Source organism: Micromys minutus, assembly GCF_963924665.1.
Source record: "Micromys minutus genome assembly, chromosome: 4".
Lineage (NCBI taxonomy): Eukaryota > Metazoa > Chordata > Mammalia > Rodentia > Muridae > Micromys > Micromys minutus.
Genome location: NC_137973.1, coordinates 47,204,297 through 47,218,715, shown reverse-complemented (window position 1 = coordinate 47,218,715; position 14,419 = coordinate 47,204,297). Strand labels below are relative to the sequence as shown.

General features: G+C 35.6%; 1 protein-coding gene across 4 annotated transcripts in view; it reads right to left on the bottom strand.

Annotated features, from left to right (window-relative positions):
• Positions 1-14,419, bottom strand: part of COL11A1 (collagen type XI alpha 1 chain) — a gene marked incomplete at both ends in the record, with an annotated part of 178,684 nt that overhangs the window by 24,647 nt on the left and 139,618 nt on the right. For all 4 annotated transcript variants that reach the window (XM_080916365.1, XM_080916367.1, XM_080916364.1 and 1 more), the window contains 8 exons: positions 332-385; positions 968-1,021; positions 1,296-1,403; positions 1,988-2,041; positions 4,184-4,237; positions 5,447-5,500; positions 7,279-7,332; positions 14,149-14,256. In XM_080916365.1, the coding sequence (XP_080772491.1) occupies positions 332-385; positions 968-1,021; positions 1,296-1,403; positions 1,988-2,041; positions 4,184-4,237; positions 5,447-5,500; positions 7,279-7,332; positions 14,149-14,256 (540 nt within the window). The remainder of the gene's footprint in view (positions 1-331; positions 386-967; positions 1,022-1,295; positions 1,404-1,987; positions 2,042-4,183; positions 4,238-5,446; positions 5,501-7,278; positions 7,333-14,148; positions 14,257-14,419) is intronic.

The following is a 14,419-nucleotide window of genomic DNA, read 5'->3' as shown; positions in this document are numbered from 1 at the left end:
GTGTTCTTGGAAGGCCTGTTCTTTTTGGGGAGAAAAGGGAAGTTGTGGAGGGCCCAAAATAAAAGGAGTTGGGGGAAAGCTGCATTCTATAAATATTATATGAGAGAAGAATAGATAAAAGCTTTATAAAATAAATAATACTAGTATAAAAATGATATAATAGGACAATCACATAAACATATAATGACATACTTTTGGAAATGCATACATAATATATAAAATCAGACTATGCATTTAGCTGAATTTAACTTAATTTGATTTCTTTAAATTACCTCTTTTAAAATCTATGAGTCTATTCAAGATTAGAAAATAAGTAAGGTTTCTTGCTTACTGGTTGTCCTGGATCTCCATCTTCACCCTTGTCACCTCCAACACCATCTTGCCCCTGTAAATGACAGTGAAAATTTACCCAGATATTTCTTGTTCTATTTTATTTATTATAAAGATACAAAATGTCAACAGACTGTTCTGGGTACTGTTGACATAAACTGGACAAACAATACTATAATACATACTTTTTAGATTATGGTGTCTCCTGCTCTTTCCATACCGAATGGAGGGTGAAGTACTTTTTTGATATAAAGAATGTATGAAGATACAATTAGTGTAGAACACTAGTGCTTCCTTTCATCAGGAACATGAATAAGGAAATTCCAGGTACGGTTTACACAGTAAACAAGATTAACAAGGAAAGACTTGAACTTTGTAAATGAAGGCATAGGTGTTTCTTTTCTAGTCTCTTTGGGCAAACCAAAAAAGTCTTGGTAGTTGTCCAAAGGAAGAGGAGAGTCATATAAGAAAGGTGCAAGAATCCTCAATTAGATCTTATCATCAATGTGATTACTGTTTTCTTCATTTTGGCTTTCTGTCTGTAGAAGTTCACTTTTACTACATTAAAAGAAATGTTTCTAAAGAGTGAGGGGACAGTTCCTGCAAAGCATCCTTTTATTTTTTTCATGACACTTACAGCAGGACCCGGCTCTCCAGGTGGACCAGGATCTCCAGGAAACCCAACAGGACCCTAGAGAGATGTTATAAAAGAAAATAAACAGAATAAAAGGGAAGTTTCACAACGGTGTATTTTTATTTTAACAGATTAAAGTTATGTCAAAGGCTGATTAGATATGTGCTCCAGATAGAAGAATAAAAAAGACTAAAAGAAACTAGGAATGCGTGAGAAAATATAAAACGATGTAATGACATTGGTTTCACCAGAATCCCACATTTCTAGTCTACCTAAGGAAAGCTAAGAAACAAATCAGATACAAATTTCACTTTAAAGGGGACACACTTACCGGGTTCCCCTTGGGCCCATCATCACCTGGTGGCCCCTTAATACCAGGAGGACCCGCAGCACCAGGGGGCCCAGCTTCTCCTTTCTCTCCTCTCTCTCCTTTGGGACCCTTCAGAGCACAAACAAAAGGAAGAGTTACTTTACAATCTCACTTTCAAGGTTTTTGCATCACTACAGTGGGCTGGAACGTTCTCTGCCATTAGAGTCTATATTCTGCATTGAAAAATATTGATCAAAATCTGAACCATAGTTACTAAAGGTCAGCAGTTATGAACCCTGAAAGTTAGACGGTAAAAATACTTCCAGATCGAAAAGAGATCAGAGTATTTTTATAGAAGCTTAATTTATGTTATAATAATCGATTTTAACTAACACATGTTTATTTAATGCAGCAAGGTTTGTTGGTTTGTTTCTATTATGAACAGTTCACCAAACACAGTGTCTATAATGAACAAATTACATTTATAATGACTTCACTCATGCAAATGTAGTCTTTCATAACTTATATACTAATTAAAGCATCTGGAGAATTTTCAGTTATAAAACATATTGTCTTTGAGTTATATTTATATTTAGTGAGGTGGAAAGGGATGATAAAAAGAAAATACATTAGGATTCAAGTTCAATGAATAAACACTGTAAAATAATTTTTAAGTGAAAGCCCAAGAATGGCTTTCCTATTAAAGGACTTACACCTGTGCCGGCTTCCCCAGGGGGTCCCGGGTTCCCTGCTTCTCCTGGTTCACCCTACAAAGAAAATATCACATGAGGATTAAAACACAGAAATGCTGTTTTCTATCTGTAATACCTTCACCATGCCCTTTTATTTTAGACCATCCACTACATGAATGTATGGCTTAAAACACATTGAAAAATCTAACAATAGGAAGGGGAATTAGGATTACTAATGTCAGCAATTCAAGTGCGGAAACAGACTAAACGCTGGTGTAGTTTTGATAAATTCTATCAGGCACAAAACCAATATCACCACCAAGCCATACCAAACATCGGAACGTTTTCCATCTGTCTGCATTTGTGTGACATCAAAATCGTATTATAACCAGGATCATTGATGTAAAATTACAAATTGATTTTACTAAACTATAAATTCAATCTCTTGCTAACAAAATACAACAGACTATCCTAATAATCCTTTGGAAGCAGCTTAGTGGAATTTGGAGTGAGACACTCACAGGATGAGTGCAAGTTATCAAAGTTCCTGAATTTGAGTGTTTAAATATTATAAATTTGACAGCTTTTATGCTCTCACTTTTTCCAAGTCATTTAACCAATAAAGAATAACTTAGAAAACCATAGTCTATATTTAAATGAAAATGTTATGAATGTTATCCAGTTTATAATGTTTATGTGAAAAAGCAATTGCCTAGGAAATTGCTTTAATATATATGACATACATTACAATAATATGAGACTTCCCCCAAACCCCAAATATCTGGGAAAAGGCGCGTACTTTGAGTTTCATAGAAGATGTGTAAGAAGAAAGCTCAAAACAATTCACTTAGCATTTCCAATCCTCAGGACATAGGTGAAGCATGAAGAATTGTCTGGTGAAACTGGGCTGTATCAGGGCCCTTAGGACATGTTCTCAAGAAAGAAGGCATAGGGGTAAAGCTTGTGGAATTTTTTAAACAGCAGTGTCATGGATGCTGGACTTTATGTGCTTTGTATGCTAGCACAATTAGATTCGATGAGACTTTTTTTCCAATAATTGTGTTCCATCTCGGCATACAGCTTTCACTCTGAGATTATAAACAAGGCTCCGAAAAACAATTGTCAAAGAAATTGCCTGCTTCACCCATGAAGAACTAGAAAGTGTAATTTGTTTCTAATTTAGTAATTAATGAGCTATTTGAATAGTGAGTCATATGCAGTTAATTATAAATACAGGAGGCGGAATGTGAAGCAGAAGTAAACAGCAATATAGCAGAGTCTAATCTCATTACACTGCGTTCTGAAGAGTTAACTCACTTAATGGAAACAAGGGAATTTAACTATAAAATAATGTGTCAAAAAGAATTTATAGCAAAGGAAATAATCACGTTTTAAGATTGGAACAAAACATCGCTGCTAAAATATTTTACACAGTCTTTCCTATACAATATTTTATGGAACGATTTTCTTTTGTTCCTTCAAAACTGGCAAAAAAAATTTCTGAAAGGAAGCGAATATCAATGATGGTTTTCTTTAAAATTCTATTAAGATGTGAGAATGAATACATAAATAAGAAATCAAAGAATAAATTTGACATTTTTAAAGGTTTTTAAAGATGAAATAATGTTTACCAGATAAAGAAGCTGTTCTGAGTGCAGACGTTACGGCACATGCCAACTGCTTTGAAAAATGCCAAAGACAGGCTCAAGTGTTGGTAAGGAAAAGGTGACAAAAATCAGTGATTAATTGTTTTCTGATGTGAAAGATGCCTTTCTTCCCCGGATCAGTTGTAGAAAAGTGTTTGCTCTACTTTAAGTACCAAGTGTCACTAATGAAGGACACTGGAGTCTCATCAGACGTTAAATGGTTGAAGTGGAGATTGGCTTTGTCACTTTCTAATGAAGAAACATTCCCCAAATCACTGTAATTAACCAAGCCTCAACTTTCCAGTCCACAAAAGCAGGTAACGATAACTCCAGACAGCACTGAACAACAAATATCCACACCCAGCGTTCACTGCCGCCACAGGTGTCAAGACAAAGCACACAAGAGCAGCGGAACCTCATTTCAATCTGTGTAGGTTCTAGAATACACAATACTGAAGATGTAAATGTATGTACAGTACTTAGCGCAAAACTCATGTTAGCAGCCTACAAAACATGTCCCACAACTGTCAAAGCCATTGAATTCTGCCTATTTTAGCCAGCATGCCCCTACCTTTTCTCCAACACCACCAACTGAACCAATAGAGCCTGGGGGTCCTTGTGGTCCCTGCAGTGTAGACAAAGAGAGTTATACCTTTAATGATATGTTCAGCTCACAGACATGTATCTCGAGAGTTCAAGAAAGCATTATGCACAGTAGTACTGAGTAAGTTGAGGGGTAGAAAAGAAGTAACAAATCCTTCAGTTGTCACATTTACTAACAAAAATTTTTTTTTACTATATTTCATCTGCTTCCAGCATCACGTAGATTCTGTTTGGTAACTGAACCACAATTCCTATATCTGTGCCCATAGGAAAATCAGAAGTTTTATGGTATGATTTTATATTGAATCAAAGGCATGAATCCATGTAAGAATGATTTAATTCATAGGGAAATCAAACCCTTTATAAATTGTTAGGCATTAAATATCTTCAGGAGAATAAAAGCCCCACATATTTTTCCAGTATGCCGCTTCTGATCTCTTTTATTAGTTCTGATCTGATGAAATTAAAAGCAGGCATAAAAAAATAAGTCCTATGCAAAAGAATGTGGAGAACAGGTGGCTTCATTTGTAAAACATGAAGTCAGAAGTAGCTCACACAGGCCTAGAAATCTATTGAAGGTAATACCAGCATGGAGACATTATTACATTTCCCAATTCTATAGAATTTCTTCAGAGTGCTGGACCAGTTTTTCCTGAGAATGTTCTCTTTAAGAGGCTAAGAAGAAACCATTTCCTTTCTGCGAGAAAGGGAGCGCAGGTGTACATATTTCCCTGAATGCTTTACAGACTGAAAGTGCATGAGGGAAAGTTTTAAGGAAAGGCTTTTATATGGATGCATATGTGACGGGTATTCAGGGCACACACCTAGACTGCTACATTCAAAGCCAATTACAATGCTTTCAAATCACTGCCGGAGAGAAAGCTTAAAGTGAAGACTTCAATAATCGTTTCCAGAACATTTATCATATCACAGATACAGATGCTTTCTGAACATGTTTTCTCATAAAACAAATGATATGTTTCATTTGTAAGTATATATTAAGTGTGAACTGGGTGTCTATTTTATACTTGTGGTGATACATCCATGAGAAAAGCCATTTGATTCTTTCTATAATGCAGTGGCCCAGCAGACAGTTGTTGCGTTCCCGTCCACTTTTATGAAGAAACCATAATGTGATTATCTCCACTGTATCATATAAACCATTTGCCAGAATACAATGCAAGTGCAGAGTTCCTTCGTAACTAACTAGCATACAATTCACAGTGCTTACATCAGCTCCATTGGGACCTTGAGGGCCTCGTGGACCAGGAGGACCTGGTGGACCCTGGAAAAGACGAATAACAAAGTTTGACAAGATCACATACAGATGCAGTGAACATTTTTATATTTCAGGAAAATTATATTAGGCTTGTGTTTATAAAATCACAGTCATGGAAGCACATCAGAGTAATAAACATGCAAAATGAAGACACTATTACACCTGCAAATGACCCTGCACACATTGACAGGAGGTTAGCATCAGAAAAAAATGAATGGAAGAACAACACAGGAAGTACATATTATTCACACAATGCACAATGATGTTTTATAACAGAATATACCATAGTGTAAACCAAACATCTAGTTGGAACAAAAACTACAAATAGTACCAGTTTTAAAATTAAAAAATTAAATGAAAGGATCCTGTTTGTAATTTGTGTGTATATGATTGTGTGTACAGACTTTAGGTTTGACATTCTAAAATGGAAAGTAACAGTTGGGTGTAACTTCCAAAATGAACCATCTATGTTCTGGATATATGCTGAAAGTATCTCAACAAACAGATTTGTTAGAACACTGCTGGCCAACATCCCCTATATCTAGTTGCAATTAAGACTGTTCCAGGTAAAGTAAATAAATAAAGTCATATGATATAATATTAAATAAAATAGAAAGTTAGAAATACCTAGTCTTTAGTATTTTTTAAAAATACATTAAATCTCATGGCAAAGTTGAAGCCTTTTCTAATGTGACCTATTATCATATGCTCATAGAGAATGAATGAGTAGTTCATGGACTGCACCAGTAGACCTGAACTACAGCGTGTCCGTCGGTGCTCCCGAGTACCGCCTAGTCCTTCATGTATACTGTGTCATCCCCGCAGTTGCTGATGATAGGAATAAATTATAAAATTTTTCAAAGTAATAAGTCTTGGTATTGTTATTAAAGTGAATGAGTATAAGTAACAACTATGAAACCTTCAAAATACGAATAGACCCCCATGTCAAGGCGAAGCTGGCCAACACAAAACAAACACAAATGCACTCTTATATAAAGAATCGTTTTGCCTCATTTTGGTTTGTTTGTGCACTGTTTTTTGTTTTGTTTTGTTTTGTTTTGTTTTGCCTTACTGTTCTTTCCTTTGTCTATTTTGGTTTCTTATTCAATGGGATTTTATGAATTTCCTGCTTTTTGTTATTGTTTATGATTACTCTTTTAAAAGTAAATTAAAATTGTCTGCAATGTTGGATAGATAGCAATTAATAAATATATTTATACAATATCATTCAGTTTCAAATACTTGGAAAAATATTTCCTTGCCACATATATTTGAAAGATTAGGTTGAAGTAATGAAGTAAAGGATTCTAATGATAAAGACAAAAATTTGTTACAATACTCTAGTTAACAGTACATTTTTCATTCAATCTAGAATTTGTTACAACGTATAATAAATTTTAATTTATTCCATAGTTAGTAATTATACATGTCCTACATAAATGCTACTGATTCTTTATGTATTCCACACCCATATCCAAAGCAAAATGATCACAAAACACTGCTGTGGCATTGTCACACAAATTGTTTGGATTCATTAAATATGCAAACCACCCAATGTCACGGATGCAAACAACGTATAAGTGAATGAAGAAGAACCATTTATATATTTGAAACAGAATCAATGTTTGCTTATTATGCATGAAGTATGAATACAAAACTTGGAATCTAAGAGGGAAAGAAGAACAATTTTAAAATCATTTTGTTAAAAATAACAAATTGTAGTGAAGAAATATGTACTGAGGGTATACACAACATCACTGAATCCCCGGAGAATACAAACCTACCATGGGGCCAACATCTCCATTTTCACCCTTTTCACCTGGTGGGCCTGGCAACCCCTGAAAAAAAACATAATTAAATATAGTTATCCATGTATTTAAAAAGATACATTTGAAGGATGGAGAGATGTCTAAGATGTTAACAGGCTGGCTGCACAAATGTGAGGTTCTGGGTTTGCATCCTTGGGACCTGTGTTACACCAGACACATCTGTAATCTAAGGGTTGGGAAAGAGGTAGCAGGTAAAGAGAGCACCATGCTTTGTAGCTCACTGACCTATTAGGCAGTAGCAACACAGCAGCCAACACTGAAACAGTGTCTCAAACGGTGAAAGGCAAGACCAAAGCAAGAGTTACCTCCAACCCACACCCATGCACCACGAGCCAAGCTTATTTGTGCACTCCTCCTCTAGCTCTCTCCCTTTCCTCCCGCCCCCACACCAAAAAGAGATGAATTTAGCTAATATGTAATAGCAGTAAGTAAATTTAAAGTAGGGGGAAATTATGACCCAGAAACAAATTTATCTTTTTCCTACAGGCCACAGAATCTATGGCAACATTTAAAAGTACAATCCATGTTTTGTACAATATATTAAGTTGTTGAGTTTTCTAAAGGTAAATGGCTATAAATTGTGATCTTACAGACAGGTAACCCTTTATTCTGTTTTGAACTAGTGTAGACTTTTTATGCTTTTCCATGCATTTTTTATATTTTGAAAATAACAAGCTATTTTCAAAAGCCCCAATCAAGTAACACTTTCAGTTACATAACAGGTAAGCAAAAATGGTATTCCAATATACTTTGAAAGTACATTATGAATCTCAGCTCCAAATCTTAAAAATCCACAAGCTATGAAGCTCCTTATATTTGCCAAGTCTTCTCCTCTGGGGCCATCAAAGCCTGACACTATTATTGATGTTATACGGTGCTTACATGTAAGACTGGAGCCTGGCATGGCTGTCCTCTGAGAAGCCCTACCAGCAGCTGACTGGGACCCAACCATTGAGCTGAATTTTGGAACCCCTATGGTTGAATTAGAGGAAGGACTGAAGAAGCTGAAAGAGAGAGCAATAGCAAAGAAAAATCAGCAGTTTCAACTAATGAAGACCCCAGGGAGCACTCAGAGACTGAGCCACCAACCAGGAATATTCAGGGTGTGGTGGTCTGAGGCCCCTGACACATACTGAGTAGAGGTCTCCCTGGTCTGGACTCAGTGGGAGAAGATGCATTTAATCCTTGAGAGCCTTGAGGCCCCGGGGAACTAAGAGACCTCCTGGGTGGAGACAAGGAGAGGAAGGAATAGGATGAGAAACTGTGGAAGAGGGAACAGGGGGACAATGACTAGAATGTAAATAAATTTGAATTTAAAATTTTAATTTTAAAAACTGATTTGAAAAATAGGACAACACACATTTGATTAAATATAGCAGAATTAGTGGGATATTAATGCCACAGTGAAGAACAACGTGTGAAAAACCAATCACTGACAAATAAGCACACATAGCAGAAACTTAACAAGGGAATACACATGGGAAAACCAATGATTCTTATTGGGCAGGAATAAAACAAGTGGTAGCGGGCTTTTAATGACTTTAATGATGTGATTATCTATACAAATACTATAAATTATACAAAATTATTTTAATTTCAAGATTATAAAATTGTTATAAATTCTAACAGAGCAGTAAACATGGCAACAGTGCTAAAAGACATCACTCTGATGAAACTTGTGAGTTTGGAACTTCAGTGTAAGAGCTGCAAATTATTCAACTGGCTTACAGCCACGGACTGGGTTCACAGAGCAATGCTTACTCATTTGCCAAGACGAACTTTGATGAGTTCATTCTACTTAGCTTACACTGTCCTGCTCTTAGCCCAGAAAACAGTTTCTATGTTCTCCTAATTGCACCCGACTCCCAGGGAAGAAGTTGCTCTAATGGACAGATTTGCAGGTATTTCCAATGTGGCACAATTCCATTTTTTCAAAAAGATGCTTTAATGTGAATTTTGTTGCTTTATTTTTTTCTTTCTCAAATGTCAGTATGATATTTAAGATATCAACTTATACATTTCCCAAATCATTACCATTTTCTGATAGCAGCTTCTAAAATTTTAATTAGATTAAAAAAACGAAGAAGAAAAACTAATCAGACTGAGTATAAAAGGCATCACTCTACCTAAAGTCTGCCAGGGGTAAATAATTAAAAGTTTAGATCCGAGTGCTATAACTTCAGAAACTTTCCAGTTTGGGAAGTACAGGACTTAAACACTTCAATATGCCATTAAACACCAATGGAGCGAACTCTTCAGTTGATACCGTTGTCTTTAGAGTGCTTTGAAACTTAAACATAATGAAGTCTTAAAACCCTACAAATGATAATTACATTTTCTATCTTTGCCCAGGGGTTCATATTCTTTTAGTTTTGAGTGCATACCAGATGAACTATAGTCAATATTGGAACATAGTTTCTTTTTGTCATATTACAAGCATGATTTGAAATGTTCCTTTCTATTTACACATATGATCATTCTGATAGTTCAGTAGAGTAGGTTAAACAAAGGAACTATTTTATGTCATGCTTGACTGTATCTTCAGCCAATTAAGGCAGAATGTTCTTTCTATTAAAGTTAATGGAGACAAAATGAATGGAACCTTCTGGTTGCAAAGAATAAATGAGCGAATGCTACCATTACTCAGGCTTCTTATGTCTTAGTTTTTCTCTGATACATGGATGAAGCAGATTTATTTTAACATTTTTAATTTAAAATCACTTGATACATAAATGAATACAAAATAAATTCTGGTCAAGAATCTATGTGTCTGTAATTTTAAGTAAACATATTTAACATATATATTCACAACCATATGAGTCTTTAATGGAGTTAAATAATAAATTCTATACCAAACTCATTGAATTACAGGTTAATGTTTGCTATTTATATTTACTAAAATTGCTAATATTCAATCATTTATAGAGTCAATTAAACAATATAGATGATATTATTAACTGCCAATTATATTAGCTGCTTTTAAATTTGTTTTTAAAATATTTATGAACAGTGTAGCATGTTTTCAAAATTTTATTTACTTTATGTATATGAGTACACTGTAGCTGTCTTCACACACAGTGAAGGAATCAAATCCAACTATAGATTATTGTGAGCCACCACGTGGGTGTTGAGAATTGAACTCAGGACCTCTGGAAGAGCAGTCAGTGCTCTTAACCACTGAGCAATCTTTATAGCCCAAGTGTAGCATTTTTTGCACTTTTTATATGAATTGTTTTTTGATACGACATATAATAAGATATTTTATTATATATTTTACATGTTTCATTAATTATAATTTCATTAATTATTTTATTGGTTCTATAAATACCAAGTATAAGACAAACTCTTCAACCATGCAATTTATACTTTAATGTCTAATTTATAAAGATTGAAAAGAAACAGATTAATTGGAAAAAAAGGAAATTAAAGGTTACAAATTTATTGACACTGTGGCTATCATTCCTATTTGTTATTTTTAAAATGTGCTATTTCTCACACATATTGATAAGCAGCATTCACAGCTATATTTATAATTACCTAACAACTTTAAAAGAGTTAAACAGAATAAAACAGGAAAGTAAAGATTTTCTGATTTTCTACTATACATCTAAAACATTGTTTTATCATTTTAGCAAGTAATCATTCACTGGCTATTTTACAACAATAACTTATATTGTAATGTAAAATATTGTATCACAATGTAACTGGTACAACATTATCCATATATATTTAATATTAAAATTAATACTTATATGATTTCATTTATAAAAATAAAAATTACATATTTACTTATATCATTTTCCTATAACATTCTATAACTGCACAAAATTGTAGGTTTTGTGATTTAGATGGTTGCACTTTGGGAAAAATCACTAGCGTGACAAATATTCATACAAGACATGAATGTCATTTAAAACTGAGCTACCATCACTCAAAGATGCAATTGGCTGGTTCGTCACAATCAGTGGAAGAAGACAGAGAGGTGCTTCGAAGGTTTGCAAAAATCTGTCATCCTCAAGTGGAAAGGGAAAAACAAATAAAAAGGGAGGAGAAACTAAATATCTCACAATGTTCTGCATGAGAAATTTACAATAGAATTCATATAAATGGTTTGTGTTCATTACTGTTTTACAATTTAATTTGGTTTTTACTCTTGTTTTTATTAGTTATTTTATTTATTTACATTTCTTTTGTTTATTTATTTACTCTTTTATTTTATTGGATAATTTCTTTACTTACATTTTTGTTAACCTCTTTCCCTGAATACCCTCTGGAGTACCCCTCTCCCATCCTCCCTGCCCCTGCCTCTATGAGGGTATTCACCCACCCATCCACACCCTCCCTCCAATCTTCCTGCCCTGTCATTCCCTTACAATGGGATATGGAGCCTTCACAGGGCCAAGGGTCTCTCCTTTCCTTGACACCTCACAAGGCCATCCTCTGTTACATGTGCAGCTGGAGCCATGGATCCCTCCTTGTGTACTGTTTGGTTGTTGGTTTAGTCTCTAGAAGCTCTGGTTGGTTGATACTGTTTTTACTCTGGGGTTGAAAACCATTTAGTTCCTTTAGTCCTTTTTCGAACTCTTCCATTTGGGACCCCTTTCTCAGTCCAATGGTTGGTTGAGAGTATCCAACTCTGTATTTCTCAGGCTCTGGCAGAGACTTTCAGGGGACAGCTATATAAGGCACATGTCAGCATGCACTTCTTGGCATCCACACAATTGTCTGGATTCAGTGACTGTATATGGGATGCATCCACAGGTCAGGTAGTCTCTGGATGACCTTGCCTACAGTCTGTGCTCCATACTAGTCTCTGTATTTTCTCCTGTGAATATTTTGTTCCCCCCTTTAAGAAGGACTGGAGCATCCACACTTTGGTCTTTCAAATTCTTGAAATTCACATGATTTGTTGATTGTATCTTTGGTATTCCATGATTTGGGGTTAATATCCACTTATCAGTGAGTGCATACCATGTGTGTTCTTTTGTGACTGGGTTACCTCACTCAGAATGATATTTTTCTAGTTTCATCCATTTGTGGAGGAATTTCATAAAGTAATTGTTTTTAATAGCTGAGTAGTACTTCATTGTATAATTGTACCACATTTTTCTGTATCCATTCCTCTGTTTAAGGATATCTGGGTTTTTTCCATCTTCTGTCTATTGCAAATAAGGCTGCTGTAAACATGGTGGAGCATGTATCCTTGTTATATGTTGGAGCATTTTGGGGGTATATGCCCAGGAGTGGAACAGCTGGGTTTTCAGGTAGTAGTATTTCCAATTTTCTGAGGAACCACCAGACTGATTTCCAGAGTGGTTGTACCAGCTCTCAAGCCCACAAATATTGGAGGAGTGTTCTTCCTTTTGCACATCCTCACCAGCATCTACTGTAACCTGAATTTTTGACTTAGCCTTTCAGACTGCTGTGAGGAGGAATCTCAGGGCCATTTTGATTTGTGTTTCCCTAGACTAAGGATGTTGAACATTTCTTAGGTGCTTCTCAGCCATTCAATATTCTTCAGTTCAGAATTATTTGTTTAGCTCTGCTCCCATTTTTTAATATGACTATTTCATTCTCTGGAGTCTAAGTTATTGAGTTCTTTGTATATATCGACATTTCCCCTCAATCAGATGTTGGATTGGTAAAGATCTTTTTCCAATGTGTTGGTTGTCATTTTGTGCTATTGACAATGTTCTTTGCCTTACAGAAGCTGTTCAATTTCATGAGATCCCACTTGTCTATTCTTGATCTTAGAGCATAAGCCATTGGTGTTTTATTCGGGAAATTTTCCCCCAAGTCTAATTGTTCAAGGCTCTTCCCCCTTTTCCTTCTATTTATTTCTGTGTACCTGATTTTATGTAGAGGTCCTTGATCGTGGACTTGAGCTTTGTACAAGTAGATAAGGAAGGATCAATTTGCATTCTTCTGCATGCTGACTGCCAGTTGGACCAGCACCATTTGTTGAAAATGCTGTCTTTTTCCCACTGGATTATTTTAGCTTCTTTGTCAAAGATCAAGTGACCATAGGTGTGTGGGTTCATTTCTGGGTCTTCAGTTGTATTCCATTGATATACCTGCCTGTCTCTGTACCAACACCATAAAGATATTTATCATTGTTGCTCTGTAATACAGTTTGAGGTTGGGGATAGTGATTCCCCCAGCAGTTCTTTTATTGTTGAGAATAGTTTTTGCTAGCCAGGGTTAATATTTGCTTTTAAATGCATTTCATAAACTGTAGAATCATTACTTGGCAGTTTTCATTGATCTATTATCTATTTCCTTTGCCTGTTATTAAGACACTGCTGCAGTTGGTCTGCCACTTGAAACCTTTTTAAATTTTGTTATCTATCTAATATACTAATTCCTCCACAAAAGTCTTTCATGTGTGTGTATGTGTGTGTGTGTGTGTGTGTATGTGTGTGTTTTAACTATTAGAGCTACAAGACTGGTTCACTTTTAAAAACAAAATGGTAATCTCAGTGTGGCCTGATATGAAACAGAAACCAAGTAAATGCATATTCAAGTTCATATTCAAAATGAAATGAATAACTCCTAATGAAAAAGCAGTAGTCTTTTCATTCTTTCTCTGTCTTTGTTTCACGCTCTCTCTCTCTCCCTCTCCCTCTCCCTCTCCCTCCCTCCCTCCCTCCCTCCCTCCCTCCCCCTCTCTCTCTCTCTCTCTCTCTCTCTCTCTCTCTCTCTCTCTCTCTCTGACACACACACATCACTACCACTACCAAAAGCATATATACACAGATACTTTGTGTCTCTGCCCCTGGATATCTAGAGTAAGAAGTCAGTGGATATCATGCAGAGGGTTATTACCTGAAGACCTATGGGTCCAGGAGGTCCTGGGAATCCTCGTGCGCCCTCATCACCTTTTTGTCCAAACATTCCCTGCTGTCCGCGGGGACCTGCCTCACCATCTCCTCCCTAGAGAATAGCAATATACTGGTTAATATTGGAGAAAACACTATACGTTTTGTGAATGGCAAATATGCCATTGTTTGCTTCACAAGCATTATTTGAATCTAGAGTTTGTTCCAGTAGACAAATAATGTTCAAAGATATTAAATATCCCTCTGGTTCTTATTTA